Below are 26,324 nucleotides of genomic sequence, written 5' to 3'. Positions count from 1 at the left end.
GGCTTAATAAACGTTTTACAAAATACATTTTTAGAAATAACAACTATGGTTGTCTACCACCAGTAAATATTGTCCGCTTTGGCTCGTTACATATCGTCGTCACCCTCACAGTTCTTAAAACGTGTCTGTTAAGAGAAAACTTTCCACACCTTTATAAGAAATGCTTCGTTCATCTCTCCAACCAAGGTGGGATCTCATAATCCATTCCTCTTGAGAACCCAGCGTCCTTGCTGACACATCCCCATGTGATTGCCTCTGATACCATTTGTAACAGTCCAAGTCTACTGCTAGTTGATATTGTCCGCTTTGACCCATTACATATCAACGTTTATACTGAGCACAAATTAGGTAAATACAACAAATTTACTTGCCTAGTGCACAATTTATATGTCAAGTTGTTGTGGTGTAATTATCACGTTGGTCTTACACACTAAAGATCCCTAGTTTGATCCTAAGCAGCAACATAATAAGTTGTTTTTAACCTAATTTCATTAAGTTTATACTTAGAAAACAAATTAGTTAATTAAAACAAGTTTACTTGCCTAGTGCATATGGTGTAACTAAAGGTCCACAGTTTGATCCTAGTTTCATTAAGTTTATACTTAGAGAACAAATTAGGTAACTAAAACTAATTTACTTGTCTAGTGCAAGATTTATGTGTTCGGTTGTTGTGGTGTAGTGGTTATCACCTTAGTTTTATACACTAAAGGTTCCCAATTCGATCTTGGATAGTAACATAATGAGTTCTTTTTTAACCTAGTTTCGTTAAGTTTATACTGCATAGTTTATGTGTCAAGTTGCTGTGGTGGAGTGGTTATCACATTAGTCTTACACACTAAAGGTCACCGGTTCGATTCTAGGCAGCAACATATTAAGTACTTATACTTAGAGCTCATTAAAAAAAAATTACTTGTCTAGTGCACTTTAGGTTGACACCAACCATTACATATAGTCAATCGACCAAGGAAAATCAACCTAACAAAACTTCCGTATCGTATAAATTATGAAAGGAACCAATATTTGAAAAATAAACGTACACAGTAAGAAACTCTTTATCATTGGCACAATGTTCTTTTCTCCCATAGAACTCTCACTGCGTTCTTCACCTTGCTCATTGAATGAAGTAAATCTTTAGCACATGCCACTGAAGCAACAAAAACTGAAGTACCAGCGGCCATGGTTATAAACAGATATTGGTAGCAGTATTGTATCATCTAATCCACGATCTACTTTTGACGGCGAAGATGTTCCCGCATATGTGTGTGTATGTCTGCCTTCACTACCAGTCGCAAGGTTTTCGAGTCCTCCCATAGCAACCCATTCCATTCTCGTGCATAGTCGCAAGCAGCCTCGAAAACTTCCTGGAATACCAAAGCAATTCCTTCTCAGGTGATTTTTCAGGTGAATGTACAAGTAAGCTTCAAAGTTAAAAGAAGCAATATTCAAAATTCATACCCTGGAAGGGAATTCGTCGTAAAAATGTGCGGGAGTTATATCAACTCTATTAAGATCCGATTCCCAAAGCCTAATCTGTCATGGAGCAAGGAGCAACGGAAAAAATCAGGAACAGTACAAAGATTTGATAAAATTGTCAGACGATATCATATATAGACGTTTTTGGTTTCCATGCCAAGCAAGGGTTGATTTGTAGGCAAGAAACCATTGGCTTGCCGCTTGCCAAACATCAAAGAATTTAATAAAGCAACCCAAACCTGATCCGTGACATTTTCTGGGACTGATGGTATTCTCTCTGCAACACGAGGATGTGCATTCTGCTGTAGAAAAGTAACTATCTGCAAAACAATAGTCAGATATCAAGCAATTTGAGATGAGAAAACCAGCATAGAAAACTGTAGCAATGTCCTTTGAATGAATACATGTGTCGTTTGTTTTAATATTTTTTTGAACTCAAAAAGATATTCAGAGTTTACATTAAGTTTATGAGAGAATTTAGATTGATGCACACAAGAAAAATAGAAAGATTGTTTCTCGTGGATTAGGAGCCAATGCTAGTTGAAGTCCTTTGTGGCTGGCCGATAACAATGGGTTTGGCACTTGTACGGAATAATAATTAGAATTGGGGAGAATTCTCCAAGTACACCACTGCTAGCAAGAATTAGCAGTGCTACGAACGCAAGATATTGTGAACTAATGAAGCGCAAAGGAGAACTGGTCTACTGCAATCCATTGGCAACTTGAATATAATATAATGGTACGCATACTTCATAAGACTAGCAGTAACGTGTCAGGGTGAACGAGCAGAAAACTTGCCTGCTGTGCCGTAATCCCATTCTTAAAAGCATTATACAAGCTTTCTTTCGTTATTGCTCCAACTATAAGATTTGGAAGTTGATACTCAATCCTGCAGAAGAACAGTTTCGTTTTATGTACCATTCTTGAACCAAATAGAAAGTTGATAAGTGCGGTTAGATTGCTTCACTACGTGGTTCAATTCAACAGGAAAGAAAATTACTGCATTCACCACGCAGTACGTAAAATGTAGAATGTTGAACTTGAATCATATCCCTATTTAATCAACTATTACAAGTGCTACTGGTAAGAATACAATTAAAAAAACGGACCTTAAAATAATCAAATAAATTTGTTGTAAAAATTTAACACAAAGGTGAAAGAGAATTATATTTAGTTAAGAAGAGCAGCAGCTTTTCTAATTTACACAAGTATAACACTATAACTATTGAATTATTATTAACATATTATGTAACAGTATTCCAATGCTTAATTGGCCCTACTGACCTTACAGAATCTATCACTAGTTGCTTGCAACCTCAAGAAGCATGCTAATGACTAAGTTACCCCTCAGCTTGCCCCTCCTTCCTCCAAGCATATGTGAATTTCCAGAGGGTCTAGCAGGGGTGGGGAATTCAAATATATTTAGCATTCAAGAAGAAAAAGTAAGGTAAATATTAGTGTTTGAGCCATTTGTACATCTTCGAACTATTCTTATGGAACAACTAATTGACCCTATTACATTTGGTTATCAAGGTAACTCGTAGGATACTAATCTAGTGTAGTTGGCATATATAAGCTATGTCTTATTTGGTCCTTATTGACCCAATAGGTCAACTCATGGTAGTTAAAGCTAACTCAAACATTGGTTATATGATGTAACATAACATTAATTGATAACATATACCTCGAAAAAAGACGTAATATTTCACAATGTAGTTTGGAAGAAGAATAAGCATACATCCTGAAATTTGTCTCCACGACAACAAATCCCTGGATAAAGAACAGGAAGACAATTAAGAACAAAAAAAAATTATAAAGCCTCCGAACTAGGACCAAAGAAAAAAAGACAACTGAGTTATTTAATACCAAAAACAAGTTTCTGTCAAATAATAATTACAGAAAAGGTAACGAGGATAAGACATATACCTGAGGATACTCTATATGTATAACTAAAGGATAATTATGGAAAAAAAAGCTATCATACAAAACACACAAACCGATAAAAAAACTAACTGTAATAAAATGAAACTTCTGAGAAATATATCAAATTCAAATATAATTTAGAAACACTAACCTGTTTCCTCGAAGAAGAATCTGCCAAACTCATTGAAAGATTCGTGGCTAATTTAGTAGGTATGAACCAACTGTCTTTTCTACCCTGGACAAATTAACAGCGAAAAGCACAACAGAAAAAGAAAAAGAAAAAAGGTGAAGTTAAAATAAAGTAAGAACTTGAGCAAAGGTCATGTTCAATTTAAAAAGCAGCAGAGGCTAGCCACAAACCTGCTGAAGCTTAACTAGTCCCAGATCAGCAAGGTCCTTGATAGCATACCTCTGTTCTTCTGTCAGTGTATCAATATCATAAGCCTACAAAACAAACACGAAACATGTTGGTTATTAGACAGTAAATAATGAATTAATTTTATAAAAGTTAGTTATATGGATTATTAGTATTTATTATAGTTCTCAGAGGATTAGCGTGCAGCTGTTCTTGATTAAGAGATGGGAGAGAGGGATGATGAAGGTTTTGGAGTTACATTGTGGAAGTAATTTATCCCTCTTAAAATGCGTCTAAGTGGAATTGATAGAGACAATTGATTTACATCTACTAGTTCACCATAGGAAAATGAGAAGCAGCAGCCCTTGGAAGTTTGTGGTGAGGTGAGAATTAGTAGTTTCTCCTTCAAACTTGTTAACGGAACCAACAAATAGCCACCACAAAAGTACATAGGCTTTGAATATTCTTCAGAGGGTAGTTATCTGTAGAATTCAGTTGCCTAGCTTTAAAAATGAAGAGTTAGCTGACTGCTGGAATAGGAGAACTAAAAGATTGATTTCAATAGGCCACTAAATGATAGAGAAGCTACTGAGTACTTGTCTCACTCGGCTGCTAAGCATTGTCAAAAACCACAGTCCAAATTGACAACCTGCAGATTGAGATGGAATTTGGACAAACTCTAGACTTGAAATGATTACCATTTCTGCTAACAGAGATGCAACTTGTTTAAAAGGTTACCTGAAATGGAGGTGAGGAAACCCAAAGAAAATTATATTTTTCATTCTGTATCTTGCTATGAGGAGGATTAATACTCGCCAAACTTTATCGAAGGAGAACCCATATGATCCCTCTCTCGTGTATCACATGCACAGGAAATATGGAAACTCAAAACCAGATCACTTTATGTTGCTAAGACCACGATGCAGCAAGCGTTGATGAAAGAAACTCATCCCAGTGGTTCTTAACTGGGTTGATGCCTTTCCTCAACTTGTTCTTTATTCTCCATAATTAATATAGTTATTCACTCTTACGCTGGAGGAAAACAAAACCCTAAAGCCCTTTGTTTATTTTCTAAAACAAACTCTTCACGTAAGAGTGACAATCATTATATAAATGAAAAAGAATATGGATAAAGTTCCAATCAAATTCAACCTAAACATAAACAACCGAAGGTAAATTAGGATTAGTGCACCGTATAACAAACTAAATATAATCAATCTGTGTTAAGAAAAAAAAATCCTCCTGAATCAACCCAAAGTAGTTCGGCACTAAAATGATATGAAGCAAAAAGACTTAAAAGAGGAGTTCTATAATGATAAAAAAGAAGAACACAACAATAAAAGATAAAGATGAAAACAAGGAATTAAAAGATGATCAAAGAATTGATACCTCTCCTGTCACGTGAAAACTAAGCTCCAGCAGAAAAGAAATCAAATCTGCAGGATCAACATCTCGCTCCTGCACCATATTGATAAAGCATTTACAAAAAAGGAATAAGAGAAAATAAATAATAAAATTACACAAACCAATGAATCAAAAGAAAACAGTCTAAAAATTAACAATAGTTGGTTTTTACTTTGTGTAACAATAGTCCATCATTGGGATTCAAATAGAAAGTGTTCCAAATTAATGACAGAATATATATAGTTTTTCCTCAGAGGAAGGCAATAGGACATGACAATAAAAAATGGAAAATCACAAACAAACCTCGGCATTAGATATATATTCTCTGATGATATACCAAAGTTGTGCATTTGTTTCCATCAACTGAAGTTTACATACATCACAAGAATCCCTGGTGAGATAGATCAATGCGGATTTCAAGAAGTCTATGGTTCATGTGATTCATACCAAGAACTGGAAACCGCTCTCAGTTAATCGTGGAGTTTCTTTATCCCTGGATACCATACATGTCATATTATCAGGCATAATAAGTCATTGCAATATATAAGCGAGTGTACATTGAACAAGATTTTAACCTCTGACTTAAAAGGCCTTTCTGGAAAACTTTCATCACAGAAGAACTAATATTTGAGGGCTTATCCGCTTGGCCTGAGTTTATCAATTGCAGCAAGAAGCACTGAACGAACACAACAACAGATCATAAGAATATCCACGATCAAAACTTGTAAAGTAAGCAACTGAGAAAACAGGTAGCCTTTCATTGAGTCCAAGAGGATGGAATCAATACTAGCCGCAGAATAAACTAGAGAGGATGCAACCAGATACATATAATTAAAATTATTTTGATAATTGTCCAACCTCCCACTGATCCAGAGCATAAGCCTCAAGTTCTTCCAAATTTGGAAGCCTCACGGTAATATTAGAAGGCATTGGTTCTCTGGCTAGAACTTCACTGCAAGATCCCAAATTCATTGTCATTTTCTAAACCAAGAGTAAATCACTTTTAAATGTTAAAATCAAGGTGTCTAAACTCCAGGATCAGCTTCCTTTTATAGAAGATGAGTAATCATCTACTTGAACTTGGCGAATGCAAATAAGGCAGAAAGTAAAAAAGAAAATGTGCATATATTAAGAAAGATCCATGCATCATAATGTTTGTGCTGAGTAGAATGGAAATGGGACAAATCACGTATCCCTCCTTGCATATTTGGTTTAGAAATGCATTCACCGAGCCAAGTGAGAGAAAACATACCCCTGAATTAAAAGCTTTTGGAGGTTAGCTTGGAACGTTGGATTTAGCTTGTAGGTTGTTTCTCTTTTCCTATCAATAAAATGGGGGTTCACAGAAAACATTACAACAAAGGATTGGGTTGAGCACTACAAACCATGCAAAACTGCTGACAAAATTATAAACAATTTCAGTGAGATCAAAACAGAAATAATGCAAAAGCATTTACATATTGCTCCACAAGTTCAAAATTTAAATTTCTCCTTGCATGAACCTCTCAATTCTGATGATATCATGATATGAATAGGTGGGCAATCTATCAACTGATGGAAAGAAACATCAGAGAAAAAGATGAAGATAAAAAGAAAAAGAAAAAAAAAACTCCAAAAACTTGGCCTTCCTCTTGAACGCTTGAATGTCAGCTTGCTTGGATCTAATATAACTAAGGATGCATTTGAAAAGCATTGTGAAAGAATATCAAATTCTATGGAAAATGCGAGAAGAGAATAAACACCTATCCGCAGTCTCAATAAATACTCTCAATTGAATCAATCGATCAACGGCAACCTTATACTTCGAGACTCCATCTGGGAGCACCCACTCCTCCATGGACTTGGCTGTTACTGGAGCATCAATGTATAACATTTGTAAAACAAACTTCTTGGCCAGGGGTGGAAGTGACCTGATTACAAAAGATGTTTGACACTCTTATAAATGAAAAACTCAGAAACTAGGATTAACCAGCTACTTCTAAGTTAAATTCACTAGCAAATACCAAGAACTTTGCCCACAGTCCTCTAACTCAATGAACGAGAGGGAAAAATGACAAACAACTAATTAAAAAAATATGGAAATTCAGCATCAATATCAAAACTAGAACATATGAATCAAATAATAAATAAATAAACAGCTTCAATGACATCGTATAATGAACAAGTTTCCAGGATATGAAAATCATGGTCAGATGGCCAACACAATCACATACAAACTCAAGGTTTTAGTCGTTTCAGTAATTAATACGACCCGAAACAAAAAAATAAAAGCATTTAGAGTGGCAAGCAAGGACCTGAGAATGGCTTCGCAGATGAAGGCATTCCCATAGAGTTGATCGAGCTTCATGGCGGGCAAGGAGGCCACCATGTCCATAAAATTCTTCGCTATGATCTTTACTTGAGGCATTCTGGATTGAGCTTTCCTTCTTTCCGTAGCTAGTCCTTTAGGGTTCTGCAAAACTTCCAGCAAGCAAAGGAGAATCCCTCGAGTGTCGGATACACAGAATCAGTAATTATAAAGAATTGCAGCTTCTAGCTCGGGAGTGAGACCGCAGTGAGAATTTATAGCCAATGGTGAAGTCTTGGATCTTCTGAAATCAATCAATCAATCAAATAATTAACAGCTAATCAACCTTCGTAGTTTGACGATTGACTCTCTGCCTGCTTCCCATATCGTCCATTCCGAAGACCGAAGACGGAGAACGACACGTCGTCTCCATCTTAAATATAAAATGTTTAATTTTATTATGCTATCATATATATTTATTTATTTGTTAATATATTTAAAAATAATACCTTTTATATATGTTAGCTTTAATAAGCCAAAGTGCACTTAGCCGGCTGCTTTAAGCCGCCACTAATACGCCAAAGTACACGTGGCACTTTATGAATTGAGAGAATGACGTCATATTGTACGGTAATTTGTGTTTCTAGTTTTGGAAAAATAGTCCTAATATTGTAAAATAATTTTGGAGCAATTTTGGAGGCCTAATCTAAAAGATTCCTCTTCAAGAAAATAATAATTAAAAGAATAAGAGAGAAACTTCAACATCGTCTTCTAGGTTTTTCTGGATTGAATTTAAGACTCGAGTTTCGATCAGTTCTCTCTCTGTGTTTTGCCGGTTAGGAAGAGCAATGAGTGGTTCCGTGAAGGACGTGCAATCGAAGGCGGAGCTTGACGGCCTTCTCCGGAGTGATGCTCTGGTTATCCTACATTTCTGGGCTTCATGGTGTGAAGCTTCCAAGCACATGGACCAGGTCTTTTCACATCTTGCTACCGATTTTCCTCACGCTCATTTCGTAAGGGTGGGTCTCTACCTCTCTTTAGTAGTTGTTTTCTCTGATTTTTGCCTGTGAGTTTTTATTACTTCGATTGTTTATCCTCTTAGTTGTTCATGGAGATTATAGGTTGAAGCTGAAGAGCAACCCGAATTATCGGAGGCTTACTCGGTTTCTGCCGTGCCCTACTTTGTTTTCATCAAGGTCGGTTGAAATTCTTTGTTACGTTTTTTCTTTGTATGGGAATTCTTTTGCGTTCATTTGGGAAATGATTGTGCCCAAAGTTTATTTGAATTATTTATAATTTCCAAGTTGGTTTCGTAGATTATAGAATCCTATTACATTTCCGACTTGACAAGTGTAGTTTCCAATCGGATACTCGAACCAGTAATACACTGGAGAGATGGTAATGCATTTACGTCTGATCTTTGAACTCGACAGCGCAATTTTCCTGGTTCCTTTCGATGATATTGAAATTGTATTACGGGGTTGACGACTTGTAAAGGAATAGGTTCCAACCTTAAGTGAGACCAATTGTATTCACTGAAGGGATGGTAATTGATTTACGTTTTGGGTATTGATCTTTGAACTCGGTATTGTACCTCTCTTGGTTCACTTCGTTGATTTCTTTTAAAGCAAGAAATTAACTTTAAATTTACTGGAAATGCTGTATTTCTTCATGAATATCAGCGGAAAGAGAAGTAAAGCAAGAACAGTTGAGGACTGAGGATATGTGGTAGTAATAGACTTTCAAGTAGTCGATCAGTAATTCTTACATGGTGACTCTTTGTGCTTTCAGAACTTATTGAAGTTCTTTTTACTTTTCCTTTTCCTAGCTTGTCTTTTCTTTGCAGCGCCTTTGAATGCAATGCTGTAAGTGAAGGTCAAGGATACTATTCTATGTTTTCATATTAAGCACCAAGCAAGTTAGAGATACTTGGGATGTGTGGGTTTGATGTCTATCATGGACAACTAGGGTAATTGTATTATAATTAATTTCATGTTTCAGGATGGCAAGACTGTTGATACCTTAGAGGGGGCCGATCCATCTAGCTTGGCTAATAAAGTTGCTAAAGCTTCTGGTGCAATTAATGCTGGAGAACCTGCAGCCCCAGCTAGCCTTGGGATGGCTGCAGGAGCAACTATCATTGAAACAGTGAGAGAGTTGGCAAGAGACAATGGCTCTGCTACTCAAATCAAGGTGCATCCTGGACTGAGCGGTGCTTTGCAGAAGAAAATTCAGCAGCTTATTGACTCTAATCCAATCATGTTATTCATGAAAGGAAGCCCTGAAGAACCAAAATGTGGGTTTAGTAGGAAAGTAGTTGACATTTTGAAGGAAGAAAATGTGAAATTTGGAAGTTTTGATATCTTATCAGACAATGAAATTCGTGAGGGATTGAAGAAGTTCTCTAACTGGCCAACATTTCCGCAACTCTATTGCAAAGGGGAGCTACTAGGTGGGTCTGACATAGCCATTGCAATGCATGAGAGTGGTGAGTTAAAGGAAGTCTTCAGGGATCATGGCATTGAGAGCATAGTTTCCAACGAGGTGAAGACTGCCAAACCTGATAACCCAGATGGTATCTCAGAAAACTCTGGCTTGAATGCAGCTCTAGCCTCCCGTCTTAAAATGCTAGTTAATTCAAGTCCTGTTATGCTGTTTATGAAAGGAAAACCTGATGAACCCAAGTGCGGTTTTAGTCACAAGGTCGTAGAAATCCTTCGTGAAGAAAATGTGAACTTTGAGAGTTTTGATATCCTTTCTGATGGTGAAGTCCGCCAGGGGCTCAAAGATTATTCAAAGTGGTCTAGTTACCCCCAACTCTATATCAAGGGTGAACTGATTGGTGGATCCGATATTGTTTTGCAGATGCATAGAAGTGGAGAACTTAGGAAAAGTCTAGAAAATAAAGGAATCATTAAGAAAGACACTATTGAAGATCGTTTGAAAAAATTGACCTGTTCTTCCCCAGTTATGCTCTTTATGAAGGGTACACCGGATGCTCCAAAATGTGGTTTCAGCTCCAAAGTTGTTAATGCCCTCGAGGAAGAAGGGATTGATTTTGGGTCATTTGATATCTTAACTGACGAGGAAGTGAGGCAGGGATTAAAAGCTTACTCCAATTGGCCGACCTTTCCCCAGCTTTATTACAAGGGCGAACTTATAGGAGGCTGTGATATTGTGCTGGAACTAAAAAATAATGGAGAACTGAAATCTACTCTATCCGAATAGTCTCGACATGAGCTGCTTGGGGCGTGTCTGCATCCATTCAACTGTTTCGCCTTACATCAATCTATTGACATTATACATCTTCTAAAGCTTGCTTTTTTAGTTTTGGTTGATTTCTGACCCGTCAATGTGGGTCTGTTCTACTGCATATAAAAGCAAGGGTTTACCCTAATGACCGATGAGTTTACGATATATCGTGTGTTGTTTCCCGTTACCGGTAACTATGTTCATTTTTCTAGTTTCCTAGTTGGGTTTTCAATGACGAGAAACCTTGAACTCATTATAAAAGTTGGGATTATATTTCTTGGCCTGAAACATCTCGACTTCTCATATTATCTGCAAATGAGTGTCACTGATAGGATTTGGAGGACAGGTTGAGATCCATAACTTGTGCTTGGGGAAAGGGTTCGTTTGATCAAAAGAGCGAAGGTGAGAGAGGGTAGGCCAATGATTCTTCCTCGTTAAAGGAAAGATCAAGGGGTAGGTGCTACGGAGAAAGAACTGGCGCTCGCCAGTTCTCTTTTCCCTTTTCAAAGTCAAAATCTCTTACTTTGTAGGCAGGGTTTTTGGACTTTTAGGATTAGTAGGCCAATGCAAATTGCAAACCAAATTCTCTAGGAAATCCTCTGCCAGCTTCTGGTTTCTTCAAAATTAATCATGTTCATCTATTCCAATTTCCATTTATTCAAATGCATTACTATCTTTCTGAAACTTTCACAACCAACCCATCTTTCTAATTATCAAAACTCCTTAGGCTATTTTTCAATGCGTCGACCTACACAGTCGAGTAATCTAATATGAAGTGCTTTGAATTGAGCTATTTGAGCCTGCAATTCCAGCTTCTGTCTTCTTAGGTTCTTGTTCTCCTCCATTAGTAACAGATGGTCTCCATTCTCCTGATCAACAGCCATTGTTGCAGCTCCTTCATGAGAAGATCTTAGATAGGCGGGAAACACACTCGGCTCACATTTCTTACGTACAATCTCCACCAGCATGCGCCTGTTTCCCCTCTGAAATTTCTCGTGCTTGAACTCCCACCTCTTTGGCGACGTCTTCTTGAACCCCTGACATCAATATTACAAGAATTAGATCGAAACCCGATCCAATAAATGATGTCAAGAATATGTAATCAACTCAATTCTTTAAATCTGTACGCAAGTTATCAGGAAATGGCCAATTGGATCCACTGTACAGTGAACATCTTTTCCTGGAGATGTTTGTGAGAAGAACAAATGGAGGGGGCATTCTCAAAAAGAGAGAAAGAGAGAGAGGAATACATACATAAGTATTAAGCTGGCGAATGAAGCTAGAGAAGTTATTATGCTTAAAGTATTTAGGCAATAAAACCTCAGAGAAATCAGCAGGAGACCAAACTATGAACCCACTTCCGTCTGCATTCCAGGACACAATCCTGTTGCCGCCGCCATTTTCTTCATCTTCTTCATCTTCTTCATCTTCTTCATCAGCTGCTTTAAAATGGAAGCTTCCAGCTTCTTGTAACAGATCATAAGTCTTTGATAGAAAAGGAGCAGGGTTTCTGATTCTTGAAGACTGCATAATTAAGCTCATCCCAATTTTCAGAGCCAAAGATTGTTCAAAGTTGAACAGGTTCTGTACTTATAGCGATGCACCTGCAGCCATTTGCTAGGAAGCTGCCAGGTTCTATAAAGGGTGGCTGTTGCCTTTGGTCTTTATTTCCTTTTTCCAAATCTGCCTTTTTCTTCAAGGGTGTTTGGTGAAAGCTGGACCCATTGAAGCAAATCTATATATAAAATGTTAACAAAATAGTTCCAAAATCAAACCTTCTTGCTTCTTCTAGTAATACCAAAGTACATGATATGATATATCTAGACATTATAATGGACTCTACACATTGATCGATTACGTTAACAAGTGTGAAACCAAAGTGAATATGTTCTTACTCATAAATCCTATGGTTCAAGTGCTTAAAAGAGGTAGAAGATCCTATTAAGACGATATCTATTGAGCCAAGGTAAGAAACCTCGACTGATTGAACGTATAGTACTAGTTAGCATTCATCGATTCCTATATATATTTAGTATTAGAGAGGGTTGAGCATTTGACCTAGTTCAAATTGATACCTCAACAATTCTTTTCTTTAGTAATAAGTTATATAGAAATATTTTTTTATTCTATTTTTTTAGATGATGTGAATCTTACGTAGGAAAATGTAACAAGAAAATGAAATTAATATAAATTTATTTATTTATTATATGTGGATTGGAGTGGGGGCGGTGGGAGAGAATGATAGTATTACATGTATAAAAGCATATCGCCAACTACCCACTTGATGGTGGGGGAAAAGGGGAAGAGGATTTTAGGGATGTAATGGACGGCCATGATTCTCCTCTACATATTGATCAGATGAAAGGAAGGGTTAGGATGGTGCATTATGCATATTCTAGTAAAAACGTTCAATAATGATGGCTATGGGGATGAACCACATAATTTGGTGAATGTCGAGTGTAAAGCCTGAGACTCGTTGTGAAACGAAACGTTGTGAAAATAAAAGGGAGGTTATGGGGGTCCTTTAGTCCCCTGCACCATAATAAAAGAAAGAGTTGCTGATGGGTGGGTTGAATTTTGATACTAAGCGAGAGTATAATTTTGTGCGTTGTGTAGCATTTGTGTGGTCTTCGTTCTCTATGCATAGGGAATAACTTAATTTCCTTAGTTTTAATGTTGTATCAAACGTTAGGTTGCTGTGGTGTAGTGGTTATCACGTTAGTCTTACACACTAAAGGTCCCCAGTTCGATCCTGGGCAGCAACACATTTGGTCTTTTATTTTCCAATTTTAAGTTGCTGTGGTGTTAGTCTTACACACTAAAGGTCCCCCGTTCGATCCTGGGCAGCAACACATTTGGTCTTTTATTTTCCAATTTTTTATTTTTTTTATAGCATCACTTGAGACATCAAGTTGCTGTGGTGTAGTGGTTATCACGTTAGTCTTACACACTAAAGGTCCCCAGTTCGATCCTGGGCAGCAACACTTCTGCTTTTTTTTTTTTTTTTTTTTTCTGGAATTTGTTTAATTTCCCTCTTATCATGGGCGAACAACTATTCACATTTTCACATTCTTTTTAGCGGGTTGATTATTCATGCATTTCATCTACCGTAGAGGTTGATCATTTCCAAAGAAAACAGTAATTAAAAGTCATCAAGAACCCTCGGAAAATGCAAGAAGTTTTCTGGGTGCAAAAAGCCTATACAAAGAATACAAAGACGACAATGCACTTTATTTGTGTCTTTCTTGTCTTGAAAATGGGGATGTTTCCAGGAATGGAACATCATTAGAAGACAAGAACGCATAGAATTACACAGCAGAAGAGGAAAATGGAGATTCTGTTCAATGACTTGGCTACCTGCATTTCCTGTCTTCTCAACCCATCCCTTCTGCTCCCCGTTCCCAAGTAAGAGTTTAAGTTGTCTGAGTTCCCAAAGACCCTCGCATACACGAAATTGCCAATCATTCCTGCCACCCGATGGTCAAAACCACTGAATGATGTTCTCCCAAGGTTTAGCAAAGAGGCTGCTGAATCTTCTTCATAATTCCCAAAAAGAACGGGGTCGTGGTTCGGTCGCTGGTAAGGATTTCGATATGGAAGTTGCTGCTGGTGTGTGCTGGGAGTAGCAAGCATCTGGTTACCACAAGCTGAAGGTCTAGGAGGTATATCAATGTCACGATGCATTGCTTTAGCTTCAGGCTCGACTTGCTCGGCCGTTCGGCCACGACCGTAGAGAGGAACCATTGTGGTGTGGGAAATATCAGCCTTGCAAACCGGGCACTGTGGGTGCTCGTCAATGGCAAGAGAGGCACTCTGGACGTGAAGCCATTTGTAGATGCAAGGCCAGCAGTATAAGTGGCCGCAGAGAGTTACCACTGGCTCATGGGCAAAGTCAAAGCAGATGTTACAATCAAAGCAACCGTTGTAGTGTTTCCATCCCTGCACAAAGTACTGCTCATAGGCCATGAATTGATCAAGCAACTCCAGTTATTTCCTGGAAAAGCACACAAAAACAAATCAGACATCAAATTTCTCGTCTGGAATTAGGCTGTAACAGCCCAATCTCATTGCTAGTAGATATTGTTCGCTTTGTTTCGTTATGTATCATCGTCAGCCTCACGATTTTAAAACATATGTGGGATCTCACAATCCACTTCCTTAGAGACCAGCGTCCTCGCTGGCACACTACCTGATGTCTGGCTCTGATTTCATTTGTAACAGCCAAAGCCCACGCTAGCAGATATTATTTGCTTTGACCCATTACATATCGTTGTCCGCCTTATGATTTTAAAATACTAGGAAGAGGTTTCTACACCCTTATAAGGAATGTTTTGTTCCCATCAAACGTGGGATCTCAGATGGTAAACATTAACTATAAGCAGAATTTGAAGCTAAGTTTAAGGTTAGAGGGAAGAAAGTTGAAAACAATAGAACATTTACAGAACACCAAAACAGAAGGTTAGTGAATCAGTTAAAACACCTAAAACCCAACTGGAAGCCACCAACCATCTGACCGACTTTACTTCAAAGAGTTCGATCATGCCCAATTAACTCATCCTAGTTTAATTACTCAATGGGAACCCCAAAATGAAACAGACTAATAACAGGTTACGGACAAACCAAACCAACCAGAACTGGAAAAAATTCTAAAAAACTCAAAGCCCAGTAGAATCAATCAGCCAAAAGGTGAACTCAAATTGATTTACTGATGTGTTTAGATACGAAGCTTTGTAGAACTTCATCAGCTATTGTAATGAATTAGCAATTAAAGTAGTCAAATAGAGACCTGTTAGAGCAAACCACGAGCATAATACAAGAAGGGCCAACATACCCAGATTTATTCATATCCCAAAACCAATAAATACAGAAATAGAGGACCTGAACGTGAAGTGATAATCTAACTAGTTCGCCCGCCAAGAAGAAAAATGTAATCCTGACACACGGTCCTCCTCAGTGTGCTTTGATTAACCTATCACGCTACCGTTCAATTCGACCTACAGCGCAAATTAATGATATGCAAGCAGAAACCTATTGATTTATCAACTCCAGAATCGAGACACCACTTTCCTTTCTCACTTGTCCGGAATGAAAGAAACTAAAAGGAAAAAGGATCAATTAACAAATGGAAAGAATCGTCAAAACTTCGACCTCCACGGACAAATTCACAGCGAAACGAAGAAAACCGTAGTTGCGAAGAAAAAAAAAACATGTAGAAGTAATCATGAAAGTTCAAATTCAGTGGTTCACCTGAGAGGGAGGGAGAATCGGCAGTTTGCTTGCAGCGCCTTCCTCGTAAAGAGGCAAAGTTAATGCAAAAGTGAAAAAGTTGGAGATGGAAAAGAAAACCGAGAAGGGAGAGAGAGTTGATAATGATCTAGCGGGGAACTTAAATGGGGTTTTATGGACCAACCTCCATTTTCTTCCCTAAATTATAAAAAATAATTTCCTTCTCTCTTTCTATCATTTTCATCTCTCCCCATATTTATTTTAGATATTGTATTTACAACATTATTCATTATTTCCTTTTTCTTTTATCTTATTTTTTAAAAATTATAATTTCACCATAGCATTTGAGATATCTAAATTATAATTGCATCAATTTTTTTTTTTTTTTAGATAGAGATATAAGCTCTATGTCGAGAAAGTATTGATTATTAAAATAATTCGCCTTTGCATTACTTTTCTCTACTTCATTGTTGTATATATATTTAAATTTTTTAATTTATATAAAAATGTTTTATTTTTATCTTTTTAGAATAAAAAACTATGTTCATGAAATAAACATAGTGAATAATTTGAGATATTAAAAAATAATTTGCTACGTTAATTTATTAAATATTAATTTGAAGATAGCAAGGAGGATGGTTTCTGGGTTGGCATAATTTGTTGGCTTCTCTTATTTTAAAATACGTATCCGTCGATTGATGTTCTAGAAGCATGATTTCATATTACCTCCGAACCTACCGATGAAAAATAATAATTAAATTTCCACTGAGACAATAACCAATTGACAGCATAAAAAACAAATTCCATAATAAATAACAAATTGTTATTAAATTTATCAAAAAAAATTCTTTTTTATGGGTTTGTTTTCAATTATACCTTAAAACTTCCAAAAAAAAATATATATATATATTCCCTTCTGTTTCAGAATAACATTCAAGATGGTGACTTAATATTATTGATTATATTGGATCAAATGTGATGGTTGGGGAGGTGGGTCACACTAATCTCGGACACTGTCTGTTCCACTGGCGAAGGGGTGCATAAAAAACAAAGGGAAAATACCTGAGGTTCCGTAGCAATCTGCAAACGGCGCATGAAAAGAAGACCCTCCTCCGTTGCAGAAAAGTTGGAAATGAGGATGTTAAAATCCAAAAATATTCTTTGCCTGATGCAGAATAGATTTCAGCTACATAAAAGTCAATAAACTCAATATATCTCGATAATCTACCCTACTATATTATCCGGAGGAGATACTGAAACAAATATAAAAGTGAATTCCAGGTTTTCTATGGACAGCAGTGGATTGGTCTCACCCTACACATGACCCAACAAATTGCTCTCTATAATCAAAGTAAAAGCAGTTGATTGCACATACCCTTGACCTTCTTCATCTTGGATAAAAAGACAGCGCCATCGACCGGCTCCAAAGGTGGTGGTTGATTCATACGAATCCACCAATCCATAGATTACTGAGGCCTTGAGGAGGCCGCGGCATACCTCACAAAACTAAGCTACAATCATTTCCAATTTCTAAGGGGACGCGCCCTCAATGCATCCAGACTCCAACAGTTTGCTTTCTGGTATTTTACACCATACTAATATAATATAGCCCGGAGATCGTCCAATATGCGAGAGTTGATACATAAGCTGAAGAAAGAAATCAGGATCCTTTCTTCTTTTGGTCTTTCAATGGTTTAACCTCCTTTGTGAACATCCGTGGCGCTATTGCCATAGCCATAAGCTCTTGGAAGAGAAGCTTACAGGCATAAGGGATATAAACCTGCATGCACCCACATAAAGTAAATAATAAAATAACAGTGTGAGCATGTAAAAAAGTAAATGCAACCCGTAACGTATTTATATGTGCATAAAGACATTAAGACGTTGGTCTAGATATCACCTGAACGATGTCCGTTTTGTTTTTACATCCCCTACATTCGAAGGAACTCTTCTTGAGATTTGCAATGGCTATCAATCCGCAGCACTCACAGACATGGATCCTATATGCATCACTTTGATCGAACAACCTCTCCTTGAGAAAATGAGCAGCACCATGGGCAATCATGCAGTCACGCTCCATCTCCCCAAATCGAAGACCACCATCACGTGACCGACCCTCAGCAGGTTGTCTCGTAAGGATCTGCACAGGACCCCTTCCACGTGAATGTATTTTGTCATCAACCATATGCTTCAGCCTTTGGTAGTAGGTCGGACCAAGGAATATCATTGCTGAGAGCCGCCGGCCTGTATGGCCATTATACATGGTTTCAAATCCACGCATCTGATAACCACACTTATGCAGAGCCTTACTGATGTTATCCACCTGATAGAACAAACGACATTCATAAATTAGCTCTTTGAAAGCAAACTCAAGACAGTCAACATTATACAGAAAGATGTGCCCTAAAACTGGCCTGGAGAAGATGTGGAAAAAGCTTACTGGAATAGTTTAGAAAGAAATGTAGTTAAACAAAAATCATTCCATCACCAAAAAACATCATAAAAATTGCAATTCTCGAGGACTCAAACACAACTTACAGTGACATCAGTAAATGGGGTAGCATCTCCTTCTTTTCCCATGTGGGCTGCCACCTTCCCCATGATACACTCAATAAGCTGACCAATTGTCATACGAGAAGGAATAGCATGTGGATTCACGATAATATCGGGGGTGATTCCTTCCACAGTCCAAGGCATGTCTTCTTGTGTGTAAGTCATTCCCACTGTCCCTTTTTGTCCATGTCGACTACTGAACTTATCCCCAATCTGGGGTATTCGAACAGATCTCACCCTTACTTTTACGAACCTCAATCCATCAGCATTTGTAGTCAGTAGAACCTGCAAAAGACGTAAATAATTATGCATGCAGTGTAGAAGATTAATTGTAAGTTACATAATGTTAAGGAAAGAACCATGACAACAGTTCAAAATGAACGATGTAGTCTTTTTAAACAAAACTTACTTGATCTACAATCCCATTTTCACTATGACGTAAACTAATGCTATGATCACGTCTTGAGTAACGTGCAGCTTGTCCCTGAGCTTCTTCCTGAGAAATAGGAGTAGTCTTTCCAATAATAACGTCCTCACCTGATACTCGAGTACCCTGAAGCACAACAGTGCCACAATCAAATTCAATCAAGTAAGAGACAAAATGCACTACAACCGAATTCAATAGTGTGAAAGCAACTGTTTTGATCACACTAAAAAAAGCGAAGAAAATAGTCAAAAGAAAATGCATGAGTTTTATACATACAGGTGGTGCAAGACCATCGTCATCTAATTTATCATAGGAGCCATGCCTCATACCCTGCAAAAGAAGATACTCATGTTTAGCTTAAATTTTGAAATGGTTAAAATCATTTTTTGTTCAAATAACCCCAATACAGGTCTTTAATTTAAAATCCGATTTTACACTTCAAAATAAAAATTTCATACAATTAATAAAACTGATTTTGAAACATTAAATGCATGTTTCAAAATGATTTTGACAACAGTGATTTTATATATTATAAAAACAGTCTCAAACATGCTCTAAGTTCTCACCATAGTATTAGTCCTGTCAGGCCGTCCAAAATCTTCTTTTACAAGAGTTCCCATCTTTTTCTCCTCATCCCTGAAGATGGACGGTGTACAAGCATATTCATTAAGAAAATACCGAAATAGATGCATGCATACAAAATTAAGGAACTGGGAGGGATAAAATTACCTGTAAGACCGGAAGAAAAGTGACCTAAAAAATCCACGGTCAATAGAGGATTGATTCATGATCACAGAATCTTCCTGGTTATAACCAGAGTAGCAAGCGATGGCAACAATGGCATTCTAAGACAACAGAAACAAAAGAGAATGAGAAGATATGCATTAGCAAACCAAGAGTAAATTTTCTAAAAGAATCATATTTCAAACATACAATGCCAGCTGGAAGCTGCCTGAAATGGAGATGCTCCATAGCTCGTGTAGTAACAAGAGGCTTTTGTGGATAATACAAAACATAGGCCAAAGTATCCTAAATAAAAATCCAGAAAATTATTTGGTTAAATTGACAATGGGGAAGAACCTTGAATGATGAATTTACTTGAACAGGAAATAGAGTATACCATTCGGAATTGGTAGTTGGTGACATAGATTCCCATAGCTTGCTTACCCATAGCAGATTGATACGTGTTACGTGGGGACTAAATATACCACACATGGATCAGTGAGAGAGAAAGATCAACATGAAACTACATTGTAGTGTCAAAACTGACAAACCTGGTTATGGTCGGGAAATGGAATAATTGAAGCACAAACGCCCAAAATCAATGATGGATGGATTTCACAATGAGTATAGGTGTCAGAATAAGCCTCAACCGGGTTGACCCTTGCTTGTATAAGATCCTGATTTATTTTCAAAAGATCTTTTAAGTTCTTTTTTCTTTTTTTCTTTTTTTTTTTTGGTAAATTATCATCAGTCTAGCAAATAGATTTATTGTTCACTCACACTAATTGTCATGGAAATCATGGTGGTTTCCTCTTCCTCCGTGTCTATGTATTCAATGAATCCCTTTGCTACAAGATCATGCCAACCACCGTCTTCAGGGGATTCCTGTCATCAGAAATCATAAACGTATTAAAAGCAATAAGAATAAAGAAAGATATTAAAAGTTTATCACTCACTCTTTGCTGAAGGGCATGGATATCCTTCTTCTTTATGAGAAGCCTTTGTTTCTCAACAATGAATAATGGACGACTGCAACGGCCATAATCAGTATATATCCGAAGTTCTTTCAAGCGGACATCTCTAACTACTCCAACTTCAGTATTTACATCAACCTAGGCCCAAAAATTGGCTGTGATTAAAATCCATAATAAGTTACGAAATAGAACATAAACACCCCTACATGTTCAACAGTCCGTAGAAACTCAAATGTTAAAACATCTTCAGTTTACAAGAAATGTTTTATGATACAATATCTACACAAGGAAAAAAAAAAAGAATATTTACTCGTCGTCTCAGCCGCCTTAAAGTCTTCACCAACATTTCAGGATCCCGATGGATCCCAACCCAACAACCATTGACAAAAATTTTTGTCGCTTGAGGAATGACAGCAGGAGAAATTTCCTACAAACAACAGAATACATTAGATGATAAAGGGGAGTAAAAATGACAAAAACATCATCATCATGAATTGGTGAAGTTAAAATTAGGCACCTCAAAATTTTCTGTGCCCCATTCTTCCAAAAATTCCAAAATAGGATATGCCGCAGATCCAACTGTTATATAAACCATCAATGCAAGATTCTTTACCAGTCCACAAGCCTGATGAAAATTCAGATTGCACCCATAAGTGATCAAGTCAATTACCAAAAATAGCTCATACCGAGAAATCTGTTAGCATTTATACTCACTTGTCCTTCAGGTGTTTCAGCAGGACACATCATTCCCCATTGTGAATTATGCAACTGCCGAGGCTTGGCCAGTTTACCTGGTATATGACATTAAATTCTGACAAAAGTCAACAACTGTGTACTGCTAGAAGCAAAATGTAGGAGGAAGAAGGCAGCCGGTCTTCATGATTCCATCCACCAAAATAAATAAAACAGAAGTAACAACATATGTTTTCACCTTCTCGTCCAATGGGTGAATTCAGCCTTCGTAAGTGAGACAAGGTAGAAGCATATGTCAAACGATTTAACACCTGGAATAATATGCAACACTATTACCTCTAAACGAAGAAATCAACAACTCACATTTGAAATAACATGAAACATAATCTGTAGACATTTAATGAAAATGAAAGTATCAATAGTCAAAATTGAAAAAAGAACTGGTTTGTCTAATGAAATTTTATCCCCCACCTGTGATACTCCAGCTCTTGTACCAGCTGCATTTGCCTGCCCCCAGTTTCCAGTGGCTAGCGAATATTTCAGGCCACTAGTAATAGTTTTTGCTTTGATGGCAAATTGCAAATTAACATCCTTTCCATTATCAACACACTGCACCATGTTCAAAACACACATGCAATTGAAAAATTTATAAAGAAAGCACAGCTACATGAAAAGGAAAAGGAAGAGGAAAAAGAAAAACTCCAATAACACAACCTTTTGTACGTAACCTCTCACATCTCTTGTTAACTTTCTAAAGAGCTGCATTCAAACAAATAAAAGATGATGAGAAAACCTCAAGATGATAACAGTACAACATCTGCAACTAAAAAATGAACTTCTCAAATAAAAAAAATAAAAATAAAAAGCAAACCATTCTAAACAAGCCTCCAAGTAAAGGACCAGCAAGGTCCAGTCTTTTGTTCCCATAATGATCCCTATCATCTTCTGCTCTCCGGCCAAGAGCACATAAGAGTAGCCGGTGAATTATATACCTGCCACATGTAATGTCAAGAGAGATAACTTAATTACTCATAGCCAAAATAGTTCGGCAGCAATGATGATGCCTTGGACAAGGATGATAGTACAAACAGTAATATTAGAAATGGAAAGGAAAATAAAATAAAATAAAAATAAATAAGTGCCATACCCAAAATAGTATGCCTTCTTAGTCTCACAAAATTCACCTACGCCCACATGAGGAAGCATTTCTTTTTGAAGGATCTCTTTGGCATACCTGAGATATCAACATAACAAACATGTTGAAATATGCTAAAAAAAGTTTCGTACAGAATATGATGGGGCAGGCCTAAATTTATTGAGATAACGCATACTTAATCCTCTTTTCCTTAGTCACACCAACTGTTGATCCTCTCTTCCCGATGTAGTCAAGTGCAACCTACAGTTAAGGAAAACCATATCAACCAACCATGACAGTTACAACTTACTGGACAAATAAAAATTGTGAAACATATAGTTCAAGCATGCGTGTGTCTATGTGAGCATGAGAGAGAGAGACAATAGGATGGTAGACTCGTAGCATCAAAGAAATGGGAGACCTGCTGATTTTGGATAACAAAAGCCTCTTCCAGGGAAGGCCGAAGCAACTCCATCATTTGAGTATCAGAGAAGTCATAACATATATGCTCTAGAATATCTTTGTCAGCAACAAATCCTAGAGCACGAAACACAATAATAATAGGAATCTCAGTTCGAATGTAAGGCAGAGTGGCACGTATGTATTGTCCTGAAGAGCCCTGAAATAACATTGATGAATTGCAAAAAAATATATATAGGTTAGAACAGTATTTACTTCAACATGGAGGAATAACTTCTAAATCTTCAGATATGAAGAGAAATGCATTACCCCCTTGGCACTAGTTTGAGAAAGCATCCGTACGAACATGGTACTAGGTGGTCTATTTTGCGACTCAGCCATAGACCGGACTTCTGCCACAAAGGCATACTTGTTAGGCTGTCTTTTTTTGAAAACATACACATGATTTGTGCTCATCTTCTCTTGTGCAATAAGAACTTTCTCACTCCCATTGATGATAAAATATCCTCCTTGGTCATATGGACACTCCCCGAGCTCAGTCAGATCCTTCTCAGAATTCTGATACAACGTGCAATAACTCGACCGGAGCATGATGGGAACCTAGAGACAAAACAGGATGAGACTTGTATAAAAATTAATTTTGATACATCTTTTTTCCATTCAGTGTTGGAAACAAACCTTCCCAATAAAAACTTTTGTAAAATCTTGGGTTTCAGTTACTTCTTCACCATCATGACCTTTCTTTATGACTCTTTTTGAGACATCCACATATAAAGGCGCCGAGTACGTTAGATTCCTCAATCGTGCAGCCTTAGGAAATAATGTTGCAGTCTCTCCATCAGATTCGGTCATCATAGGCTTACTCAAGTATATCTGACCAAAGCTGATCTTGTATATTGTCTACACATAATACACAACCATATTAGAGCCACTGCAAATGACGCCTAGAAGAGCATGATTTTTACATTCATCAAGAATAGGAATGGACATGGTGCATTCAATCAATATCAACATGATTGAGGGGAAACAGACACATGGATTTTATGGTTCCATAATCGATATGGAACAGCAGTGCAGTATAACAAAAATGCATTAGCAAACCACATACAAAATTCATTAACTATTTGGAGCCCTTTTTTGTTCTCCATTCTAGTTAGCAAAAATGGAGGTCCGAACTTCATTTATTTGCTACCCCATCCAAATATTTTAACAGTAAACCATCTGTCAAAATCAATTATCAAATTTTTTAGAAGCACCAAATCTTGATGAATCACGCATTCAACAGGTTACACACCCATATTCCAAAAAAATACCTTCATTGAGATTGATTATCAATCTAAAAAAGGAAAATCTAATCTGGATGAGAAGGAGGAAAATGAATTTGACAGTGATTACACTCTTGAATAAAAGAGCAGAAAGTGGTAATAAAATCATTCTCAAATTGAACTATCAGTTAAAACCATCCAAAACCTAAAGATAACTCAGCAAAGAAAATTTAAATGACTTGAGTGCAGTTCTTATAAATAAATAAATAAAGAGTGGCTTGATATCAGTTCAAATATTACGTTTAAAGGCATTTACATGTTTACAACAAGAAAAAACAGCTTTTTTATGTACAAGCTCATTTTGCAGACTAAGTTTTAAAAGTAGTTTACAAAACAAATAATAGCAAAAACAGAGACATAACTTCTGGCTTTCATATAGATACTATTAGAGATTTCCCAAATAATTGTTCATTTATAACTATAAATTTTTATAACTTGATTTCAACGTGTTAAAGGAAATACATAAAAGTGCAAATATAAATGAATATCCTTTCCCCAAATCATTTTAAAAATTAGAAACGACCTAAAATGGTATTTATATATTAGTTTGCTTATCATTTTTCTGAAATGCAACCAAACAACCTTACAACTTTTTCAAATGTCTAGTGCTCAAACACTTCAACTGGACGAGATGGATAAAAAAAATTGAAACGATACTTTCAGCCCCTATGTTTTACTTAAGTTTCAATATCATTATCCACAAGTAAAAAAGAGTCCAACGTGACCATTTATTTGCAACTGTGGCAAATAAACTCTATGATGTGATATTTAGGGTTTAACAATTTGTGTTGGTTGGAAATAGTTAGAGCGTCCAATAAAGATGGAGGCTAAAAGCGGACTAAATTGAAACAGACGTTTAAGCATGGACTGAGAATGTAATTCAACCTAAGAAATAGAAAGAACTACAGCATTAGAAGAAACATTGATCAACATTGCACTATAGAATTTAACTCGGCACCACTGAAACTTCAATCCTCCCCTATCACTAACAAATTCTCCGAGTATAACAAGCCATTTGACCTTGTCAAGTGAAGTTCATCCAGGAAGTATATACAATATCATAACTCATAAAGTCATGAAACGGAGGCAACTAGAAAGAGAGAACGCGCGGAAAGCCCTCCCTAAAAAAAGTTATCAGAAAAGCGCACCTCAGCAACATCAGACTGGTGCCCGGGATTGTGCTGCGACTCGGGACGAATCTCAATGTCGGCAGACTCGTCCACGATTTCTTGCATAGTATTCTGAATAAACTCATCGAAGGAATCGAGCTGCTGCCGGACCAACCCCTTCTCTTCAAAATAGGCTGAAATTACTGCCCAAGCATCTTCCTGCGTGATCTCTTCTTCATCGTCATGCATAGTCTGGTCAATATCGTCGTCGTCGTCATTCATATTCCGATCATACTCTTCGTACTCGTCCATTCTTGCAAGGTTGCCCGACGAAATACGGTTTAAGAGAGGAGAACCCCGCGCGAGCTCGAATGACCTCGGTTCTCAGAATGGCCGACTCTGTATTTATAGGGAAACCAAGTGACCCGTTTCAAGGCCCATCTCTTTAGGCGTTCACGGCCCATCTCTTCGTTCAACTTTTTTTTCTTTTTTTCCTTTTAAATCAATTTATACCCAATAGAGTTGCATTAGTTCAAACATGAAACTAATAATTCTATAATTAAAAAAACTTTTATAAGTAAATTCTAGATTTTCTATTCATATTTTATTTTAAAATTATTAATCTATTATCTTTATTATGAGCTATAAATAAGATGGCATAGAAGACATAAAAATAAAAAATAAATAAATAATTAATTAAAAAATAGATCAAATCTAAAATATAGTTTCATGAAAATTTGAAAAACTTGTCGAAACAGTAATTACTAAATATTTAATTAAATTATATACTATTGTGTAACAACTATTTTATAAAATTTATAAACAAAATTGTTTAAGTTCCAATGGCCTTGATCATTATGCCCATATCAATTATACGAGAAGCCTTTAATGTAGCTTTTTTTTACTTGGGTCCAGAGTGATTCACGATATTAGTCTCTCGTTGTTTAGATTGTGCCTGCATACGGAAGTCTAGCATCTTAAAATTTGGCAGTACTACATTTTCAGAGGACCATCATGATGATGCCTTAACAAAACCGGCATGTAG

General features: G+C 36.9%; 5 protein-coding genes and 3 non-coding genes across 10 annotated transcripts; 4 read left to right on the top strand and 4 right to left on the bottom strand.

Moving 5' to 3' along the window:
* Positions 1-796: 796 nt before the first annotated feature.
* On the top strand, positions 797-869 carry TRNAV-UAC. The gene has a single exon. It is a non-coding gene; the product is annotated as a tRNA-Val (tRNA).
* Positions 870-1,119: 250 nt separating this feature from the next.
* Positions 1,120-7,862, bottom strand: LOC111433104 (RNA polymerase II transcription factor B subunit 2). The gene is made up of 15 exons (XM_023070040.1): positions 7,450-7,862; positions 6,898-7,065; positions 6,408-6,476; positions 6,014-6,107; positions 5,731-5,831; positions 5,603-5,648; positions 5,459-5,518; positions 5,141-5,209; positions 3,757-3,840; positions 3,548-3,631; positions 3,158-3,243; positions 2,272-2,362; positions 1,713-1,793; positions 1,456-1,530; positions 1,120-1,361 (listed from the first exon to the last, which is right to left on the bottom strand). Exons 1-15 carry the CDS (start codon positions 7,560-7,562, stop codon positions 1,227-1,229), a joined length of 1,356 nt encoding a protein of 451 aa, XP_022925808.1. The 5' UTR covers positions 7,563-7,862; the 3' UTR covers positions 1,120-1,226.
* Positions 7,863-8,163: 301 nt separating this feature from the next.
* On the top strand, positions 8,164-10,982 carry LOC111433103 (monothiol glutaredoxin-S17-like). The gene is made up of 3 exons (XM_023070039.1): positions 8,164-8,461; positions 8,564-8,638; positions 9,444-10,982. Exons 1-3 carry the CDS (start codon positions 8,291-8,293, stop codon positions 10,668-10,670), a joined length of 1,473 nt encoding a protein of 490 aa, XP_022925807.1. The 5' UTR covers positions 8,164-8,290; the 3' UTR covers positions 10,671-10,982.
* A 325-nt stretch (positions 10,983-11,307) lies between these two features.
* LOC111433105 (heat stress transcription factor B-2a-like) lies at positions 11,308-12,357 on the bottom strand. 2 transcript variants are annotated; one of them, XM_023070042.1, is made up of 2 exons: positions 12,015-12,357; positions 11,308-11,731 (listed from the first exon to the last, which is right to left on the bottom strand). In XM_023070042.1, exons 1-2 carry the CDS (start codon positions 12,234-12,236, stop codon positions 11,423-11,425), a joined length of 531 nt encoding a protein of 176 aa, XP_022925810.1. In that variant the 5' UTR covers positions 12,237-12,357; the 3' UTR covers positions 11,308-11,422. The 2 variants fall into 2 exon arrangements, with proteins under 2 accessions (XP_022925810.1, XP_022925809.1); XM_023070041.1 differs by having other exon boundaries at positions 11,949-12,355.
* Positions 12,358-13,386: 1,029 nt separating this feature from the next.
* Positions 13,387-13,459, top strand: TRNAV-UAC. Its single transcript has one exon. It is a non-coding gene; the product is annotated as a tRNA-Val (tRNA).
* A 146-nt stretch (positions 13,460-13,605) lies between these two features.
* TRNAV-UAC lies at positions 13,606-13,678 on the top strand. Its single transcript has one exon. It is a non-coding gene; the product is annotated as a tRNA-Val (tRNA).
* Positions 13,679-13,823: 145 nt separating this feature from the next.
* Positions 13,824-16,119, bottom strand: LOC111433091 (E3 ubiquitin-protein ligase RMA1H1-like). Of its 2 annotated transcripts, none has more exons than XM_023070018.1 (2): positions 15,942-16,119; positions 13,824-14,688 (listed from the first exon to the last, which is right to left on the bottom strand). In XM_023070018.1, exon 2 carries the CDS (start codon positions 14,658-14,660, stop codon positions 13,980-13,982), a length of 681 nt encoding a protein of 226 aa, XP_022925786.1. In that variant the 5' UTR covers positions 14,661-14,688; positions 15,942-16,119; the 3' UTR covers positions 13,824-13,979. The 2 variants fall into 2 exon arrangements, with proteins under 2 accessions (XP_022925786.1, XP_022925787.1); XM_023070019.1 differs by lacking the exon at positions 15,942-16,119 and adding an exon at positions 15,573-15,931.
* An 895-nt stretch (positions 16,120-17,014) lies between these two features.
* On the bottom strand, positions 17,015-25,652 carry LOC111433090 (DNA-directed RNA polymerase II subunit RPB2). The gene is made up of 25 exons (XM_023070017.1): positions 25,319-25,652; positions 23,524-23,745; positions 23,155-23,445; positions 22,847-23,044; positions 22,622-22,686; positions 22,438-22,524; positions 22,162-22,282; positions 22,005-22,049; positions 21,762-21,899; positions 21,529-21,601; positions 21,312-21,388; positions 21,115-21,222; positions 20,908-21,024; positions 20,580-20,735; positions 20,404-20,508; positions 20,175-20,300; positions 20,021-20,098; positions 19,834-19,929; positions 19,630-19,745; positions 19,467-19,536; positions 19,177-19,230; positions 18,883-19,026; positions 18,459-18,758; positions 17,821-18,243; positions 17,015-17,700 (listed from the first exon to the last, which is right to left on the bottom strand). Exons 1-25 carry the CDS (start codon positions 25,589-25,591, stop codon positions 17,581-17,583), a joined length of 3,603 nt encoding a protein of 1,200 aa, XP_022925785.1. The 5' UTR covers positions 25,592-25,652; the 3' UTR covers positions 17,015-17,580.
* Between the last annotated feature and the right edge of the window lie 672 nt (positions 25,653-26,324).

This window comes from Cucurbita moschata, unplaced genomic scaffold (assembly GCF_002738365.1).
Source record: "Cucurbita moschata cultivar Rifu unplaced genomic scaffold, Cmos_1.0 Cmo_Scf00041, whole genome shotgun sequence".
In the NCBI taxonomy this organism is placed as follows: domain Eukaryota; kingdom Viridiplantae; phylum Streptophyta; class Magnoliopsida; order Cucurbitales; family Cucurbitaceae; genus Cucurbita; species Cucurbita moschata.
The sequence above is the reverse complement of the archived record's forward strand: the minus strand, read 5'-3'. Positions and strand labels throughout refer to the sequence as shown.

Excerpts from the sequence above, each read along its gene's own strand:
- LOC111433090 (XM_023070017.1), bottom strand. The coding sequence starts at position 25,591 with ATGGACGAGTACGAAGAGTATGATCGGAATATGAATGACGACGACGAC. Across the intron at positions 22,687-22,846 it reads TTGTTATCCAAAATCAGCAG|GTTGCACTTGACTACATCGG; the intron begins GTCTCCCATTTC and ends CCTTAACTGTAG. Across the intron at positions 19,537-19,629 it reads CTTTTCTTCCGGTCTTACAG|GGATGAGGAGAAAAAGATGG; the intron begins GTAATTTTATCC and ends GTCCATCTTCAG.
- LOC111433105 (XM_023070041.1), bottom strand. The coding sequence starts at position 12,236 with ATGAGCTTAATTATGCAGTCTTCAAGAATCAGAAACCCTGCTCCTTTT. Across the intron at positions 11,732-11,948 it reads TTCGCCAGCTTAATACTTAT|GGGTTCAAGAAGACGTCGCC; the intron begins GTATGTATTCCT and ends TATTGATGTCAG.
- LOC111433104 (XM_023070040.1), bottom strand. The coding sequence starts at position 7,562 with ATGCCTCAAGTAAAGATCATAGCGAAGAATTTTATGGACATGGTGGCC. Across the intron at positions 6,108-6,407 it reads CAAAAGCTTTTAATTCAGGG|TGAAGTTCTAGCCAGAGAAC; the intron begins GTATGTTTTCTC and ends GGGATCTTGCAG. Across the intron at positions 2,363-3,157 it reads ATATTACGTCTTTTTTCGAG|GATTGAGTATCAACTTCCAA; the intron begins GTATATGTTATC and ends GTTCTTCTGCAG.
- LOC111433103 (XM_023070039.1), top strand. The coding sequence starts at position 8,291 with ATGAGTGGTTCCGTGAAGGACGTGCAATCGAAGGCGGAGCTTGACGGC. Across the intron at positions 8,462-8,563 it reads CTCACGCTCATTTCGTAAGG|GTTGAAGCTGAAGAGCAACC; the intron begins GTGGGTCTCTAC and ends TGGAGATTATAG. Across the intron at positions 8,639-9,443 it reads CCTACTTTGTTTTCATCAAG|GATGGCAAGACTGTTGATAC; the intron begins GTCGGTTGAAAT and ends TTCATGTTTCAG.
- LOC111433091 (XM_023070018.1), bottom strand. The coding sequence starts at position 14,660 with ATGGCCTATGAGCAGTACTTTGTGCAGGGATGGAAACACTACAACGGT.